This window comes from Geotrypetes seraphini, chromosome 6, assembly GCF_902459505.1.
Source record: "Geotrypetes seraphini chromosome 6, aGeoSer1.1, whole genome shotgun sequence".
In the NCBI taxonomy this organism is placed as follows: Eukaryota; Metazoa; Chordata; class Amphibia; order Gymnophiona; family Dermophiidae; genus Geotrypetes; species Geotrypetes seraphini.
In genome coordinates, this window is record NC_047089.1 from 189,307,067 (window position 1) to 189,325,188 (window position 18,122).

Consider the following 18,122-nt stretch of genomic DNA (forward strand, 5'->3'; position numbering starts at 1 on the left):
AATGCCTTTATATAAAACAGGCTCTCGGAACCAGCACCAACAAAATACAAAAGCCCATGCACAAATGTACATGTGCTCTGAAGAAAATTTAAATATCTATGTGTGTATTCATGTATTAGATAAAATACACATGTACATCTCAGCTGAGCCTGCATGCTTAAAAATGCTTGTATGTTACCTGCACTTTGTGTACTCTGTCATGCAATTTTATAAAAGCCCTTTTCTGTGTGTAAAACAGCCTTTACTTGTGGAAAAGATTTTCATAAGATTGCTCCTGTAACTTAGAGGAGTGAAAGGGTTAACAAATGATTACTATTACTAATAATAATTGAAAAGGCAGAGATGCTACTGCCTGGACAAAGCTAAAAGTGTAAGTGATTTGTCTCAACTCAGAAGTGTCACACTGACATTTCTGTCTAATCTCTGAAGCAATAACATAGTCCCTCTTTTATATAAAACTCTTGAGATAAATAATACAAAACAGACCTTGCTAACTTTTCTTTGGATGTAGAAGCTCTAGAGGCTGAGAGCTCTTCTAAACCTCTCCAGTATCTCCACCAAAAGTGAAGTTTGGAAAGCGGGGAGGCTAGGAATGTGCTCAGATGCTGGTGGCAAAGATTTTGGATTTTCCAGAGGTCTGCCAAAGTTCTTTGGGATCTAATTTGCTAAAACTGTTTTCCCTTTCTTTGCCTGGGAAGAGGAGGTGGGGAATTTTGGGTCTCAATATTTTATTAATATTACAAATTTTTCTCAATCTATGTCAGTATTACAAAATTACCTCAATCTTTGTTAGGTTTACAGTACTGTTCACAATCATATATTGTATACCAGAATGAATGTTAGAGATAATGTCAATTGTAACCCACCTTGAACACCACCTAGGGAAGCTTTGGCAGGATAGAAGCCTGTATAACAAAAGATGAGGTATAATCATTGATAAGACTAGCTGCATGGCAAAAAGTTGTGTGTGAGTAGCTTGTGCTTTAAATGAATTTCATGTATGACCCTTCATCTTTCCTTTTGTATGTCCATGTATAGACGCATCCTACCCAGACTGCTTTCTTGTCCAGTGTGGACCTGCACACGCACTGTTCCTACCAACTGATGTTAGCCGAATCAATAGCTATCGTCTGCTCGCCCAAATTCCAGGAGTAAGTACAGTAAAGGCATCTTGCATTACTGGAGGGTTACATTTTCTGACCAGGATCCTTGAGTATGAGAGAGACAAGCTAGTGTACAATTTGTATAAAATTTGATTGGTCCAAACTGATGTTCTACCCTCCAAACAGTCCTTGAGTTTGGACAATCACTGAGGTAGTGTTTGATATCATGAAAGTGGTTGGATTTGTGTTCCCTTTTGGTTTTCCCCCTTATAATAACAATTATTTATTTATATACTTCAACAACCTACCAGTTCTGAGTGATTCACAATAAGAAATTACTGGGGATATACAAAATAAACAGTAAACAATAATAATCATTGTACCACTTGCAATACAAATTCTTCAAATACAGTAGACTCCAGCTATCTGGCACCCACAGGGATTGGTGGATGCTGGATAACTGTAGATTCTGGTTGATTGAGAGTTTGTGTAAAAATTTACTGTAACAGCAGGCTGCTGTTCCTGACGACACCCCTTCCTCCCTTCAGCCCCCGAAGCAGCAGAGTCGGTCCTGACAATCCCTCCGGGTCTGAAGCAGCAGTGGCAGCCGATTCTGACAACCTCCCTCCCTTACTGAAGGAGTAGTGGCTGCCGGTGAGCAGAAGAAGCATCACAAATGGACTGCTTCCATCCAGCTCTGACAGGGCCTTTCTTCTGCCGTGTCGAAAGTGACGGAGCTGGCTGGAAGCAGCCTGTTTAGGGCGCTTCTTCTGCTCATTGGCTGCTGCTGCTACTCCTTCAAAAAGGGAGGGAGAGGGGTTGTCAGGACTAGCTGCTACTACTGTTTCGAGGGCTGGAAGGAGGGAGGGAGATTTGTGTCTGCCTACTGCTTCAGGGACTGGAGGGATGGGGGTTGTTTGGAGGTTGTCTGAGGAGCGTGGGAGACTTTTTTTTTTTTTTTGGCCAACAGTTTCTGGCCAGTTGGTTGAGAGTGCTGGTTAACTGAATGCCAGTTAGCCAAGATTCTACTGTAAATAGCTTTTTACCTGCCACTGAAAAAACAACATATAAAATAAAAACTGTTGGAAAGCTTCTCCCACAAGCGCACTGCTTGAAAAGACAGCAATTGGTTCACATATCAGTGTCTAAACCTGTTACAAACAGAAGGGAAAACAAAACAATTAACATTGCAAGTAGCGCAGCTAAAGGTGGTACATACTTGGTTGCCAGCCATCAATAAATGTACTGACAGTCAATCACATCAACAAAAAAACCCAATAGCCAAAATATCCAAACAAATAATTCATAATATTAAGGGTGTACTCTGAAAGTAGCAACAGGAATCTTTGGTGCTGTTAGTTCAGGTTCTGCGAGGTAGAATGAAACTGACACAGGGCAAAGAAGGAGCAGGCCTTTGCAACCATGCATCAATCCTTTGGCAAAGACATAGTCCCAAAGACTCCTAATGCAAGGGTTATATCTCAGCATAGTATGCCAAGTTGTACATAAAATGGCAATAATAAAATGTATGTCCGTGAAAAAGATGTTTTGTCAGTTAAAATCTGTAGGCTGTCAATGAAGAACATTTCATGAGTTGAAAACCATGGTACATCCACACACACTTGACACGTGTCCCTTCCCTGGCATATCACACACGTATACGCTTCATCCCCCCTTATGTATGTGCCTTCACTTGCTCTTTTCCCTCTGCTGAATAATTGTGTATGTGTTACTGCTGGTACCTCCTCCTCCTGCTCTTCCATATGGAGCAATCCAAGTCCTTACAATGGTAGAGTTGTCCAAATAAATCCTCTCAGTTCCTGTGGGGGTATCATCTTCCCAATAAATAACTCAGACACAACCCCACATAGAACAAACGAACATGTTCAGCAACGCTAAAAGGCTTAAACACACACTCACCCAGCCAACCACAGCAGGAGAAACACTCAACCCAAAAAAAACAAAAGAAGTGGAGAAAAAAGCCTCAGTTCAGCTTCATTTGGCAAAAAAACTCCACTTCACACACACTCCTACACAAACAAACCGGTAGAGTGAAGAAAGCACTATAATAGCTTGCAAAGTCAATGTTCAAATGCACCAGGGGTATGCAACCCCACACGTGAAAAAATGTGGCAACAGGGCCCAAAGGCACAGCGATCCGAAATCATAGCATTAGGCCAAAGAAAAAAACACTTAGCTGCTCTCGTTCTTCAGATATGTCTCAATCCAAGCACAGTAACACAGCAGCTCGTGTACCCAACGGGGAATCTCCCGTTTCGCCAGTTCTTGCTGCGTCAGGGGTATCAATATGGCTTCATCTGCCTGTCCACGGATTTACATTATTGTATGTCCCTGTTTGAAGATGTATGTGGGACATACATACCGACAGCTGAAGATCAGATTGATTGAGCATAGATCTTGTTTGAACACTCGACATGTGGAAGAGCCTCTTGTAGCACACTGTCTGGAGTCCTGTCATGATTTTGGATCTTTACAATGTACTGTGATTGAGCAGGTGGTTTATTCCACCCGCCGTGGTAACTGGAGACGCCTCCTGTGGCAGAAAGAGCAAAGGTGGATCTATCTGTTAAAATCTGTGCAGCCTGATGGATTAAATGCCCAGATTGAGTGGGCGGCGTTTTTTGGGTCCTGAAGGTTTCTGGATTGGTGGAAGTCAGCAAGGGGAGGAGTTTGTGTTAGCTTTTTTAGCATGTGTGCTATACTGTTTATCCTGCACCTTTTTGTGTTTCATGACGTGGTGGGTGTACTAGAGAAGCATTCCCATGTAATTGAATGTTCCCTGTTTTGTTTTTTTTGTACTTTGGGAAAGGGGAAAAAATTGATTCACACTTATCCATTCTACACCACTCAGGATTTTGTAGATTTTGTAGATCTCAGCCATATCCCCCTTTAATCATCTCTTTTCCAAGCTGAAAAGCCCCAACTTCTTTAGTCTTTCCTCATTTTGGTTGCTCTTTGAACTTTTTCTAATTCCACTGTATCTTTTTTGAGATACGGCAACGAAAACTGTGTGCAGTACTAAAAGTGAGGACATGCCATATGGTTTTTCTTTGTTTCTCAGCTGTGCATAGCTACTGGGAAGCCCTGGAATTGGCTCTCAAGTTTATGTAAATCTAGAATTGGTACTGAAATAATATTTTATCCCAGGACAAGCAGGCATGATATTCTCACATGTGGGTGACGTCATCTACGGAGCCCCGATGCGGAAGCATTTTCAAGCAAACTTGATTGAAGATTTAAGTTTGCTCTGCTGCTCCACGCATGCGTGCCTTCCTGCTCCACTAGGGGGTGCATCCCCTCGTGGTCTCCAGTTCAAAATTTTCCGCTGAGCCTAGAAGTCGTGTTTTTCAGGCTCTGCCCCAACTGCCTTCTAGCACCGCAATTTTTTCTTGTTTTTTCTTGATTAAGTCGCTGTGCGCGAATTCTTTACTTTTCAACTTGATTCCTGCTTCGTTTTTGACGACCCGGAGGCTTCCGGGTCCCCGTGGCCGCGTGGCTACTCGAGCCGCGGCTACTTTCGATTCTATGTCCCGGCCTTTGACCGGCTTTAAAAAGTGCACCCGGTGTGAGCGGCTTCTTTCCATCACAGACCCGCATTGCCGGTGCATCCTCTGCCTGGGGGCGGCTCATCCAACCGACTCCTGCCCCCAGTGCGCTACTTTCCAGAACCGGGCCCTCCGTCGAAGAAAAGCCCGCATGGCGGACCTTTTCGCCCCGGACCAACCCTCTACCTCGGCCTCGAGGTCGGCCCCGGCCTTAACCTCGGCCCCGAATACCTCGGCATCGCCCCGAGACCCGAATCCGAAGCCCTCGGGACAGCAGAAAGCCTCGGCCCCGGGTAAGTCCCCTCTTCCTTCTTCAGGTTCCGTAACATCGAAGAAGCCAGCCTCGGGGACACCGTCGACGCATGGCGGAAGCCCCATGCTTACAGCCCCGACTAAGCCCTCCAAGCCTTCGGGCCGTGCCTCCACCACACGGGAATACTCTGATACGAGGTCGCCCCTGGTGGAGTGCACCGAGGCAGTGGACATGCCTTCGATGCTGTCCGTGCCCGTCTTCCAGGACCTACTCCGAGCGATGATCTCGTCAGAGCTGTCCGCTGCAATGGCCCAGTTACAATCGGCCTCGACCTCGACCCCGCAAGTGCCAGACCAGCCTGAGCCTCGCGTCGAGCAACCTCGGGGAAAAGTGCGCAAGCTTCGCCGCATCCCATCCTCCTCGGACTCCTCGCCGAGGCGCCCGAGACGCTCTCCCTCCGCAGACCGCCGCGGGGCAAAACGTCGTGCTAAAACGACAGAAACCTCGAACCGCCGTACCTCCAAGAAGGCCCGAGGTTCACCAACTCTACAAGGCCGTTCTCCTACACCTCGTACGGGACCACTAAGGGTGGCTGAGTTATCACTCTCCAACCCGCGCATCCTCCGAACTCCCCCTCGGACCGGGACCCCGACCCGAGGTTGCAGGTATTCTCCGAGGGAGTCCGGGTCGAGGTCACCGATTCGACATCGATCGGTACCCCGAACCCCGGCATCGTCTCCAAGGGGCTCCTCGAGACGCCGAAGATAGACGACCCCGGAACACTCTCACAGTGCTTCCCCGGTCTCAGAGCGTGGATCGGAGCAGGAACCTCGATACTCGAGGGAAGCCTCCCCATCCTTCTCCACCCAACGGAGGTCTCGTTCACCGACCCCGCACGGGGCCCCGGGAACATCCCGCCCATCCTTCACTCGCTTTATCCAGGACATGGGCCACACTTTGGACTTAGACCTCCAGTCCGACTCCAGATACTCTAAGGAGTACCTAGCGGAGCTGGATATGCCATCACTACCCAGAGAGTCCCTTCGCTTACCACCTAACCCGGTACTCCAACAGGCCTTCTTCAGGAACCTGGAGACCCCCTACATGGTCACAGCCGTACCCTCCAAAATGGAGGCCAAGTACCGCACAGTACCCTACCCGGGATTCGAACAACCACAGCTCTCCCACCAGTCGCTGCTAGTAGAATCCTCCTTGAAAAAGGCTCACCCATCCCGGGTCTCAGCTGCGGTCCCCCCAGGCCGAGAAGGCCGAACCCAGGACAAGTTCGGCAGGAGACTATATCAAAATGCAATGATGGCCTCTAGGGTGCAAAGCTACACTTTCACCTTCACATCCTACCTCAAACACCTCATTGGACTACTGAGAGCCTTTGAGACTGACCTACCGGCCTCCCGGCAAGGAGCGTTTGGCCTGCTTTTAGAGTCCCTCTCCAACCTACGCCTCCATCTATTTCACGCGGCCTACGATGGCTTCGAACTCTCCTCCAGAGAGGCAGCCTTTGCTATCGCCATGCGCCGACTAGCTTGGCTGCGCCTGGTCGACATGGACCCCAACTTGCAGGACCAGTTAGCTAACCTCCCCTGCGTGGGAAAAGAACTGTTCGATGACACTATCGAGGCGGCTACAAAACGCCTCTCCGAACACGAACGCTCGTTCGCCTACCTCGTCCGGCAAAAGCCTAAACCGACCGCGTCCAGGCCGTTCAGGGCCCCTCCGCGCCGATACCCACAAAAATCCACCCCTGCCTTCTCGCGGCCTCCACCCAGGCGCCCGCAGGCCCACTATCGGGCTCTACCCAAGTCCCAACCGCCTGCGACTACCAAACCATCCCCGTCCTTTTGATGGGATACGCGGAAGGGGGCGGGCCCCCTCCGCCATAGTCCCAGGCCTCCTTCCCATAGGGGGTCGCCTCAAAGCCTTTTACCCTCGCTGGGAACAAGTCACGTCGGACGCATGGGTCCTTGGCGTGATCTCATCAGGATACTCTCTCAACTTTCGGGCCATTCCTCCGGACAACCCCCCAAGGAATTGCCCTCCCAACCGGACGCAGCTACCCCTACTCCTCTCCGAAGCTCGAGACCTACTTCACCTGAGAGCAGTGGAGGAGGTTCCCCCCGACCAACGGGGGAAGGGCTTCTACTCCCGTTACTTCCTGGTACCGAAAAAAACGGGAGACCTACGCCCAATACTAGACTTGAGACGCCTCAACAAATTTCTGGTACGGGAAAAATTTCGGATGCTTTCCCTACCGACCCTCTACCCCCTGATCGACGAGGGCGACTGGCTCTGCTCCCTCGATCTGAAGGAGGCGTACACACATGTCCCAGTGCACCCCGCTCACTGCAAGTTCTTGCGTTTTCAGGTAGGGGACTGGCACCTACAATACCGTGTCCTCCCCTTCGGCCTAGCATCGTCACCTCGGGTCTTCACCAAGTGCCTCGTGGTAGTCGCAGCAACCTTACGCTCCCAGGGCCTCCAGGTATTCCCCTACCTGGACGACTGGCTGATCAAAGCCCCGTCCAGGAAGCGGTTATCTCAGCGACCCAACAGACTATTACCTACCTACAAAGTCTGGGGTTCGAGATAAACTTCCCAAAATCCCAACTACGCCCCTCCCAGTCCCTACAGTTCATCGGGGCCACGCTGGACACGGTTCGCCTCCGTTCCTTCCTCCCCCCTCCGCGTCTAGAGGCGTTAGTAAGTCTGAGTCGAAGGTTTTCCCTGCTGACCTCGGTATCAGCTCGGCAGATGATGACTCTTCTGGGCCACATGGCCTCCACCGTCCACGTCACACCCTTCGCCCGCCTCCATCTGAGAATTCCTCAGTGGACCCTGGCCTCTCAATGGCGTCAAGACCGGGACCCGATCGACCGCCCCGTGACAGTGACGCCTTCTTTGCAACGATCGCTCCGCTGGTGGGCCGACTCTTCAAATCTTTCCAAAGGTTTGCTCTTCCTCACCCCACCCCACAGCAAGATACTCACCACGGACTCGTCGGAGTACGCTTGGGGAGCCCATCTAGACGGCCTACGCACTCAAGGGATGTGGTCAGCAGAAGACCGTCGCTGCCACATCAACGTGCTAGAGCTTCGGGCCATCTATCTCGCAGTTGTAGCTTTCCAACATCTGCTCCTCGACCGAGTGGTTCTCATCCGAACCGACAACCAGGTAGCAATGTACTACGTAAACAAACAAGGGGGAACAGGGTCTTGGCCCCTTTACTGGGAAGCCCTGCGCCTCTGGAAATGGGCAATCTCCAACAACACCTTCCTTCGAGCGGTGTACATACAAGGAGAACAAAACTGTCTGGCGGACAGACTCAGCCGCCTCGTCCAGCCACACGAGTGGTCACTGCACTCTCAGGTCCTACGACAGGTATTCGAAAGTGGGGGACGCCTCAAATAGATCTTTTCGCATCCCCCCACAACCACAAGCTGCCTCTCTTCTGCTCCCGGATGTACTCCCCGGACCGGCTCGAGGCCGACGCCTTCCTCCTCGACTGGGAGGGAAGGTTCCTGTACGCGTTCCCGCCGTTTCCTCTGATACTGCGGACGCTTGTCCACCTGAAAACAGTACAAGCCACCCTGATCCTGATTGCCCCTCGCTGGCCACGCCAGCCTTGGTTTTCCCTTCTACTTCAACTCAGTGTCAGAGATCCACTGCCTCTGCCTCTGTTTCCCTCTCTACTATCACAGGGTCAGGGTTCGCTGTTACATCCCAATCTTCAATCTCTTCATCTGAATGCTTGGTTTCTCTCCCCCTGACTGCTCTCCCCGTGTCTCAATCAGTCAAGGAGATATTGGAGGCCTCTAGAAAGACCTCGACGAGAACCTGCTACTCCCAAAAGTGGACCAGATTCTCAACCTGGTGCTCCTCCCACAGCCAGGACCCGGTGTCGGTCCCCGTCCCTCTGGTCCTTGACTATTTACTTCAATTATCTCATTCCGGCCTAAAGACCAACTCCATTCGAGTACACCTCAGTGCGATTGCGGCCTTTCATCAGCTCCTGGAAGGGAAAGCCCTCTCGCTCCATCCCTTAGTCTCTCGATTCATGAAGGGTCTTCTGAACGTCCACCCTCCTCTCAAACCTCCCCCGGTGGTTTGGGACCTTAACGTGGTTCTGGCTCAACTAATGAAACCTCCATTTGAGCCCCTAAACAAATGCCATCCAAAATTCCTCACTTGGAAGGTGATTTTCCTGCTCGCGCTCACTTCCGCCCGGCGGGTTAGTGAGTTACAAGCCCTGGTAGCGGACCCACCCTTCACGGTATTCCATCACGACAAGGTGGTACTCCGCACCCATCCAAAGTTCTTGCCCAAAGTAGTATCTGATTTTCATCTCAATCAGTCCATTGTCTTGCCTGTGTTTTTTCCCAAGCCCCACTCTCACCCCGGAGAAGTGGTGCTCCACACTCTTGACTGCAAGAGAGCGTTGGCCTTTTACCTCCAACGCACTCAGTCACACCGGAAAGTCCCACAACTGTTTTTGTCCTTCGACCCAAACCGGTTAGGTCACCCAGTGTCCAAACGCACCTTGTCCAACTGGTTGGCCGATTGCATCTCCTTTTGCTACGCTCAGACTGGTCTCGCGCTGCATGGTCGAGTAACGGGACACAAGGTCCGAGCGATGGCAGCCTCCGTAGCATTCCTCAGGTCCACACCCATTGAGGAAATCTGCAAGGCTGCCACGTGGTCTTCGGTTCATACCTTCACCTCCCACTACTGTCTGGACTCACTGTCCAGGAACGATGGCCGGTTCGGCCAATCGGTTTTACGAAATCTATTTGCTTAAATTGCCAACTTCCCTCCATCCCTTTTCAGTTAGCTTGGAGGTCACCCACATGTGAGAATATCATGCCTGCTTGTCCTGGGATAAAGCACAGTTACTTACCGTAACAGGTGTTATCCAGGGACAGCAGGCATATATTCTCACAACCCACCCACCTCCCCGAGGTTGGCTTCTTTGCTAGTTAAGTGAACTGGAGACCACGAGGGGATGCCCCCCTAGTGGAGCAGGAAGGCACGCATGCGTGGAGCAGCAGAGCAAACTTAAATCTTCAATCAAGTTTGCTTGAAAATGCTTCCGCATCGGGGCTCCGTAGATGACGTCACCCACATGTGAGAATATATGCCTGCTGTCCCTGGATAACACCTGTTACGGTAAGTAACTGTGCTGTTTGGTGCTAGTTTGCTGTGGGCGTTTGCCTCTTTGGAACTGGGCATAGGTGAAAGTTGGGTGGTGTGGCTGTTGCGTAATTTCTTAATGGATAAATATCTGTTTAGAGTTTTCAACAACACTTAATCCACATATCTAGTCATCTGTTAGAAATACCACCTACTATTTGTGAATATCAGCATATAGACATCTAAGTTATACTATCATCGGCTGAATTTTGCTGTTGAATGTATTGCTTTTCCATTGTTCCTCCTCTTTCACAGACAAATATGTTTGGCCATTCTATGTATTTAGAACAACCAAATTTATCTGTGGATTTACCCTCTTTTTTTTTTTTTTAAAGCATTTATTTAATCAGTGCTGCTGGGTATATAAGTGGTTTTTGAATATTGAGTTGACTAGTGCCTGACTTACAGCATGCTGTGCATTATTTCTGCCTTTTTCTTTCTTTAGGACAGGCTTCTTTAAGCTGACAGAGCATGGCATGACAGAGATTTCTTCATGTAGACAAAAAGGGTTTCATCCACATTGCAAAGACCCACCTCTTTTCAGTGTGAGTATCCTTAAATTCAGAATCCCTCATGTGCCTTTGTAAGGAGTGTCTTATAGGAGAAACAATCAGGTTCTCAGCTGTTAGAGCACTGTATTTTTATAGCTGCTGGAATTAGAGTGAATCAGCCAGAGACTCCTTTTGAAATGCACTTCTGCCTGAGATTTGAGGAGAAAATAGCGTTTTAAAACTGGGTCCCAGACTGCAGGAGAACATGGAGTCTGTGGGTAAGCTTGCAAAATTTAGTTTTTTTGTAAAACCCAAATGAAAATTAATGTGATCATCTCCTTACTTATGACATTAACATCTCCTTGCCCCTCCATGATCATCTCCTTGCCCCTCCATATCCAGCTGCCGTCAGTGAGCCATCATACACAGCTTTAACATGTACCCAGTTTTCTCCCACAGACTGATATGAAGTGAAAAGTACCCCCAGATTGTGATGAGACCCTGTTATTTCTGTGTACCCTCAGTCCTTTGACTGCAGACCACTAGAAACACACAGACACACTTCCCATGAGGAATATGTTAAGGGAGAAAGACACTTTAAAAAAGTAGAAGTTTTGAATTTTTCACAGGGATGTAGGCATTTCCTTCAAGGAATTCAGAAAAGATAACTGCTGCTTTGGAGGTCTTCTGAGTGCTGCTCCTGTGACCTTACAGTACTAGCAGTTGGCTTTTTAGGATATCGATAATGATTAGGCATAAGATTAATTTGCATAAGTTGGGACACTGTTTATTCAAATTCATGCATATTCAGTGTAGATAGTCTGAAAACCCACCTGGTTGTGGGGGTCACCAGGCCAATTGTAGAGCCCCTTGGTAAGAAAAGTTTGCTCTCTTGCAGAGTGGACAGAATGAGACACCCTCAAGTGCTTGGCAGTTACGATTTAACCCAAAAAAAGTGCAGAATCATGACTCTAGGATGCAGCAGTGCAAGGGAGCAGTACCTGATATACTTTTTGTGCACTAACCAGGGGAGATAACTTTAGGATAATCATATCTGATCATCTCAGACTAACAGAACTGTATAATATGGTAATGCCAGATGTAAAGGGATGGTTGGATGCATGCTTCTGCTGGTGAGGTGATTGCTGAAACCTCATCCTAAAATATGTCCATTTACAAAGTCATACTTCTGAAAAGATGTAGACAGGATGGAAGCAGTCTATGCAGGCTACCAAAGTTATGTGTAGCATCTATATCAAAAAATTGAGATCTAAATGTCTTAAAGGAAAATTAAAACTAGAAGATATGAGCCACTTATTTCTCCAAGGACAAGCAGGACTGCTAAGTTGTCACATATGTGTGATTAAGAGTTCGATCACCCTCAACATCAAGCATTGTTAGAGCCCACCGGGAGCCATCATAGTCTGATTCCTATCATCTGTATTGAAGGAGTGTAATGCACAACATCAAATGTATGTCTTGGCATCGCTTCCCCTCGAAGCATGGCACTGACAGCACCGAGGCACCAAGGTCACCAGTGTCCTTGAAGCACCTTCAAGATGAGGTCTGCTCATCCTCCCTGCCATCAGAGAAGATACGACAGCTTCCATGGACTCAGACCCCAGTTCTGATACATTCCAAGTGACTCTTCAGGATGTGGCCATTCCTACTGTGTTACTGTGATAGCCATGCTTTTGTCAATTGTGGCCTTGGGAGAGCAGCTCATGCAGAAATTTGTGGAGCAGACAGAGTGCTTCTTCACTTTTCTTGATGTTGAGGGCAAATGAGAACCAGCTAATACTCAAGACCTGTGCTCTGCTTGAAAGGAACACAGAGGGGGTTCAGTGTTCATTTGCAGTGCTTCAGGGGAGGAATCATTGCCAGTGCACTACAGGAGCTCGGAATTCAATGACATATGTTTTTGTTTGAGTGTGAGTCATAGCACTCCTGGGATTCTGATGAAAAACCAAAGAGCTTCTCAGGAGAGAGGCCGACAGATCTCCCCACCAGGAGAGTTCTCTTTCATTGATTTTGTTCAGGAGATGCCTCAGGCTATACCATTTCAGAAACTGAGGAGTCCAGGGCAGAAGCAGTGGGTATCTTTAATTCCTTGATGCAACCTCTCCTTCTCATGGCTGTAACAGAGAATCTTGAAGGATTACAGATGAGAATATGGGCAGCTCTGCTGTATGTATTTCCTATTAATAAGTATGTCAGGGTCCAGAAGGCTCTTATGTTTCAAGAAGCAACAGCTTCCTCACTATTCCCATGGTGGTCAAATCTGCTCTCAAAAAAGCAGAGTACAAATCTTCATTGGCCCCTGGGAGGGAGGCTCACATATTGGAGTCTTTTGGGAAAATAGTGCATCAAAATACTATGCTTACATCCTGCATAGTATTGTACTAGCTCTTCAAAGGTACGTACTTGAGAGGGGTTGTGTGCAGTGTTGCAGAGTTTGTGGACACTCTTCCTAGACAGAAGCCAAAGAACCTTCACTCATTAGTAACCAAAGGGAATGAGTCTGGAATATACATGGTCCATGTGGCCTATGATACTTTTGATACAGCACTGAGAGCTTCTTCTGTATTGTTGCCTGTATTAAGGGCCTCAGACCCAAGATAAGATAAACAGGAAGAGTTTGCTGATGTGCCTTGTGATGTTGTGCCACTGAAATAATCTCTTCAGAGATAGTGCAGGAGGCTGCCACTCTCTTCAAGCAACAGCACCGTGACTCTTTACACCCTCTCCTGGCCCACTTCTGACCTGATTTGACTTGCTTTTTTAGTAGGTATCAGAGTGGAGGGCAACAGAGATCCTATTACTCTCAAAGATGTAGGTATCCTCCACCCTTCTGCTTTCAGCCTAGACAGAGTTCTCACACTTATTCCAGACAGCAGAAGACCCAAAAGTCCCAGCCTGTGTCTCGGCCAAAACGGGGGTTGGGGTTTTGACTGTCTTCAAAAGAATATAGCTTCAGTCCCTTTATCAATTCTGGATAACCTTCTGTAGGACAAAAGCAATATTTTTTTGCAAACAGATGGACCATTCATAACCACAGATACACCCATCAGAAAAATTTTGAGATCCTGTTAATCTTCAATTGATGGATTGGCCTCCAAACTACCTACCAAGAGCATCAAGATTAAGCTGGAAGCATTGGAAAATAACTTACAAAGAACTCTCTTCCCTCTTATAGTCAGTTCAGTGTGGTTGCATTTGTTTCACCACAGGAAGGAGAGCAGGGCTTTTATTCCAAGTCTTTCCTGCTCATAAAGAAGACAGGAGGATGTTTTCCATCCTAGACAGGATGGTTTCCTTAGGCTCCTTCATTCCAAAAGGGTAAGGAGTCTAGTTATATTCTCTGGATCTGAAGGATACTTATACCCACACACAGATACATCCAGGTCACAGGAAGTATCTGAGATTTGTTGTATGGAAATGCTATTGATACTGTGTTCTGCTATTGGCCTCATGTCAGCACCTTGAGTGTTCACAAAGTAATTTAGCATATCTATGCAGTCTTGGGATGCGTGTGTTTCTCTGTTTGGACGATTGGTTGGTAAAGCACCACTTGGAAAGGGGCAGAATGATCATTTTAGTGCTGGAATTGCCAGGGTTTGTCATAAATTATCCCAAGTCACATCTAAGAATTACACAACAAGACCCCACAACAAGACCAACTAACTTTTTTTCTACAACAGAGCATTTCCAACTTGATTTCCTTTATGGGGTGAAATTCAGGAGCATTAGTATATTTCAGCTGGTTGAATGTTGAGGATGTTGAGCCAAAAGGCATCATGCTATTCTGATAGCATGCCTCTGTTTGAGGCAAACTCAATTAACCTTGTCCACCCGGTTGACTCAATCTGTGGGAAATCTCCAGGACATCATATCTGTCACCAGTCCTTTATTGGACTTTCTGTTCTGATGAATGAATCATTACAATTTAGTGAAAGGAATCCTCTCTTCCTCCGACTCAAGCAACTCTAATGATATATGCAACCAAACTGGAGTTTAGGGGGTGGCTCATGTGCATGGGCTTCACATCCAGGGTGCATTCTTTGCTCAGCAAAGACTTCAGCAGATAAACCTCTAGAGTTAAGAGCAATATGGAACATGCTAAAGGCTTTGACCAAATACGTGTCCATTGAGATGCATTAATTTGATGCTTAATCTTAATACTCCAGTAGTCCAGTTTTGGGGAGTCTATTTGGGATCAAATAAATTGCCTGTTAGAGAATCATGTAGCATTGTCATATGACACTATTTTATTTGGCATGTCTATGAGAGCTAAATGTCAAATATCTGTTTTAAGTTTTTTATTGATTTTTTCATATATCAACAAGTGTTATAAATTTTCCATACAATTATCTTAACAATACACTTGATATCTCTATAATGTACTTTATATAAACCATATTTTATATTATTTTTCTTATGAATTTATATAACATATATATTGTAATGATTTTATCAATTATTATTTAATTATGAACCCTTTTCCCTCCCTTTATTACGTTAATTTCACATAAGACTATCACTCATTATGATATATTTTTTATAATGTATAATAAAGAGAATAAATTCCTTACCCCTTCCCTCCCTCCCTTCTTTAACCATTATCTTATTATGGGAAAAAATTAAAATCAGTCATTGCAAAAATCTGTTAATGGTCCCCAAATCCTTTTGAACTTATCCATATATCCTTTTTGTGTTGCAAACTGAGTTCCACCAAAAATTATAGTTCAATCTGTCATAATTTTTCCAATTATGTGTAATTTGCTGTACTGCTACTCCAGTCAATATAAATAAAAGTTTATTGTTATTTGATGAAATTTGACTTCGAGCTCTCATTGCAGTACCAAACAAAATCGTATCATATGTCAAGGCTACCGGATTTTCTAACATCCTATTAATTTGAGGCCAAATTGATTTCCAAAATATTAATATGAATGGACAATAGAATAAAAGATGATCTAATGTCCCTGCTTCAAGATGACAATGCCAGCATCTATTAGACTTAGAGCTATCTATTCTATGTAAACGTGTGGGGGTCCATAAAGCTCTATGTAAAATAAAAAACCAAGTTTGTCTCATAGAAGCTGACAATGTACATCTTAATCTCCAAGACCAAAGTCGTGGCCATTGAGATGCATTAATCTGATGCTTAATCTCAATGCTCCAAATATCTCTAAGACCATTTTTTTTCTTTTTATGTACAAATCCAGATATTAATTTATACCACATTGCGGCCTGGTGACCCATGGAATCTATCTGAAAACATAAGAATTCCATACTATGATAGTTATTAAGGTTTTTCCATTCAGAGAATCCTGTCTGAATGGCCTGCTTCAATTACATCCATCTGAAATATTGTGAAAATTCAAGCAGTTTACCTTTATTCATTACATCCTCTAAAATACGAATTCCAGCAATCATCCAATGTTTCCAGATAATTTTAAAACCGCCAACTTTGATCTTTGGATTGAGCCATATTGTTTGAGTCGTTGATTTAGTTATTGGAATAGGAGTTAGATTACTTATATATCTTATAGTTTTCCAAGTATCAACAAATATTTTGTGATCCTTATATAACCTTGGCATTTGAATACTGATAACATGACTCAGACGTAAAGGAAACATTAATCTCCATTCTAACCAGAACCAATCTGGTATATGTTCAATGGGCTCTGGGAGGATCCAATACATACCCTGACGCATAATATAGGCTTGATGGTACCTATAAAAATTTGGAAAATTTACCCCTCCCTCCACGATTGGTCTTTGTAAAGATACTAGAGCAATTCTGGGGGTTTTTCCAAGCCAAATAAATTTTGTTAACATCTTATCCAATTTTTTGTAAAAAGACCCCTGAAAAAAAATTGGTATCGTACCCATTTGGTAACAAACTACTGGTAATATCATCATTTTTATAGTTTGCACTCTCCCCCACCAAGATATGCATAAAGGATTCCATTGTTCACACATTTCTGACACTTTTTGTAATACATTTTTTTCATTAATTTTCATAGTCTCATCCACAGTTTTTGTAATCCAAATTCCTAAGTATTTTAATCCTTCTTCTTTCCAAATAAAAGAAAATGAGTCAAATAAACTTTTTGTACAATGTACATTGAGTGGAAGCACTTCTGATTTATTCCAGTTTATTTTATAACCTGAAAATTTTCCAAATTTTTCAATCAATTCAAGCAAATTTGGAATGGTTGTTTCCGGATTTCTCAAATAAAGTAAAATATCATCCGCATATGCTGATAATTTATATTCTCTATCTGAATGCGGAATACCCTGTATCTCCCTTACCTGTTCTATAGCTAATAACAAGGGTTCTAAAACGATATCAAAAAGCAAAGGAGATAGTGGGCATCCTTGTCTAACCCCCCTCTGTAGAATAAATCTTTCTGAAAAATTATTATTGATATATAATCTAGCAGCAGGGGAGCTATACAATGCTTTTATTATTTGTATAAATCCGGATCCTATACCAAACCATTCCATTGCCTGAAACATGAAGGACCATTCCACTCTATCAAAAGCTTTTTCAGCATCTAATGAAATAGAGAATGCTGGGTCATTAATGGATTTTGTCAAATATAACATGTGATGTGCCAATCTAGTATTATGAGATGAATGTCTTTGAGCAACAAAACCTGTCTGATGCATATCTATAATGAAAGGGAGAGCTTTAGCCAATCTTAATGCTAATGCCTTAGTTAAAATTTTTCCATCCACATTTATTAAAGAAATTGGTCTATAATTTGAAACCAAAGTGGGATCTTTATTTGGCTTAGGTAAAACTATAGTTATTGATTCAGCCATAGTACCTGTAATACAATCTTTATTTAGTTGTGTCTGATATAGTTTTAATAAATAGGGCATTATAATGTTTTGAAATGATTTATAAAACTCCACTGTATAACCATCTCCACCTGGAGCGGATCCAACCCTAAGGGATTTCAAAGCTGTATCTAACTCTTTTAAGGATATTGGTTCTTCTAAACTTCGTTTTATATGTTCAGGAATTTTTGGTCCTTCTATTAACTTTGAAAAATCTAAACCATCCTTTTCCTTTTTCGAATAAGGCTCAGAAGAATACATATCTTTATAAAATTTTAAAAACTGTTTTATAATGGGATCAATTTGAGATAAAATTTCACCATTCTCATTTTGAATAGCAATTATTTTTGTTTTTCTTTTTTTTTTGCTTTAAGATAATTTGCTAGCATTCTTCCTGCCTTATTCGAATTTCCATAATACAAAGCTTGCTGTACAAATAAATCTTTTCTAATAATTTTTGAAGAAATTTCATTATATTTACCTTTAGCTTTTAAAAATAATCCCATTTTTCAATTAATTTTGAATCTAGAGACTTCACCACTTTTTCCAATTCTGTAAATTGTTTTTTTTCTTTTTTTATTTGCAAAGCTGAATAAGAAATAATTTGTCCTCTAATATATGCTTTAAAAGCATCCCACAAAGTCTCTAT

General features: G+C 44.6%; 1 protein-coding gene across 11 annotated transcripts in view; it reads left to right on the top strand.

Annotated features, from left to right (window-relative positions):
- STAMBP (STAM binding protein) overlaps window positions 1-18,122 on the top strand; it is a 93,466-nt gene that overhangs the window by 64,040 nt on the left and 11,304 nt on the right. For all 11 annotated transcript variants that reach the window (XM_033949453.1, XM_033949452.1, XM_033949458.1 and 8 more), the window contains 2 exons: window positions 1,039-1,151; window positions 10,573-10,672. In XM_033949453.1, coding sequence (XP_033805344.1) covers window positions 1,039-1,151; window positions 10,573-10,672 — 213 coding nt within the window. The remainder of the gene's footprint in view (window positions 1-1,038; window positions 1,152-10,572; window positions 10,673-18,122) is intronic.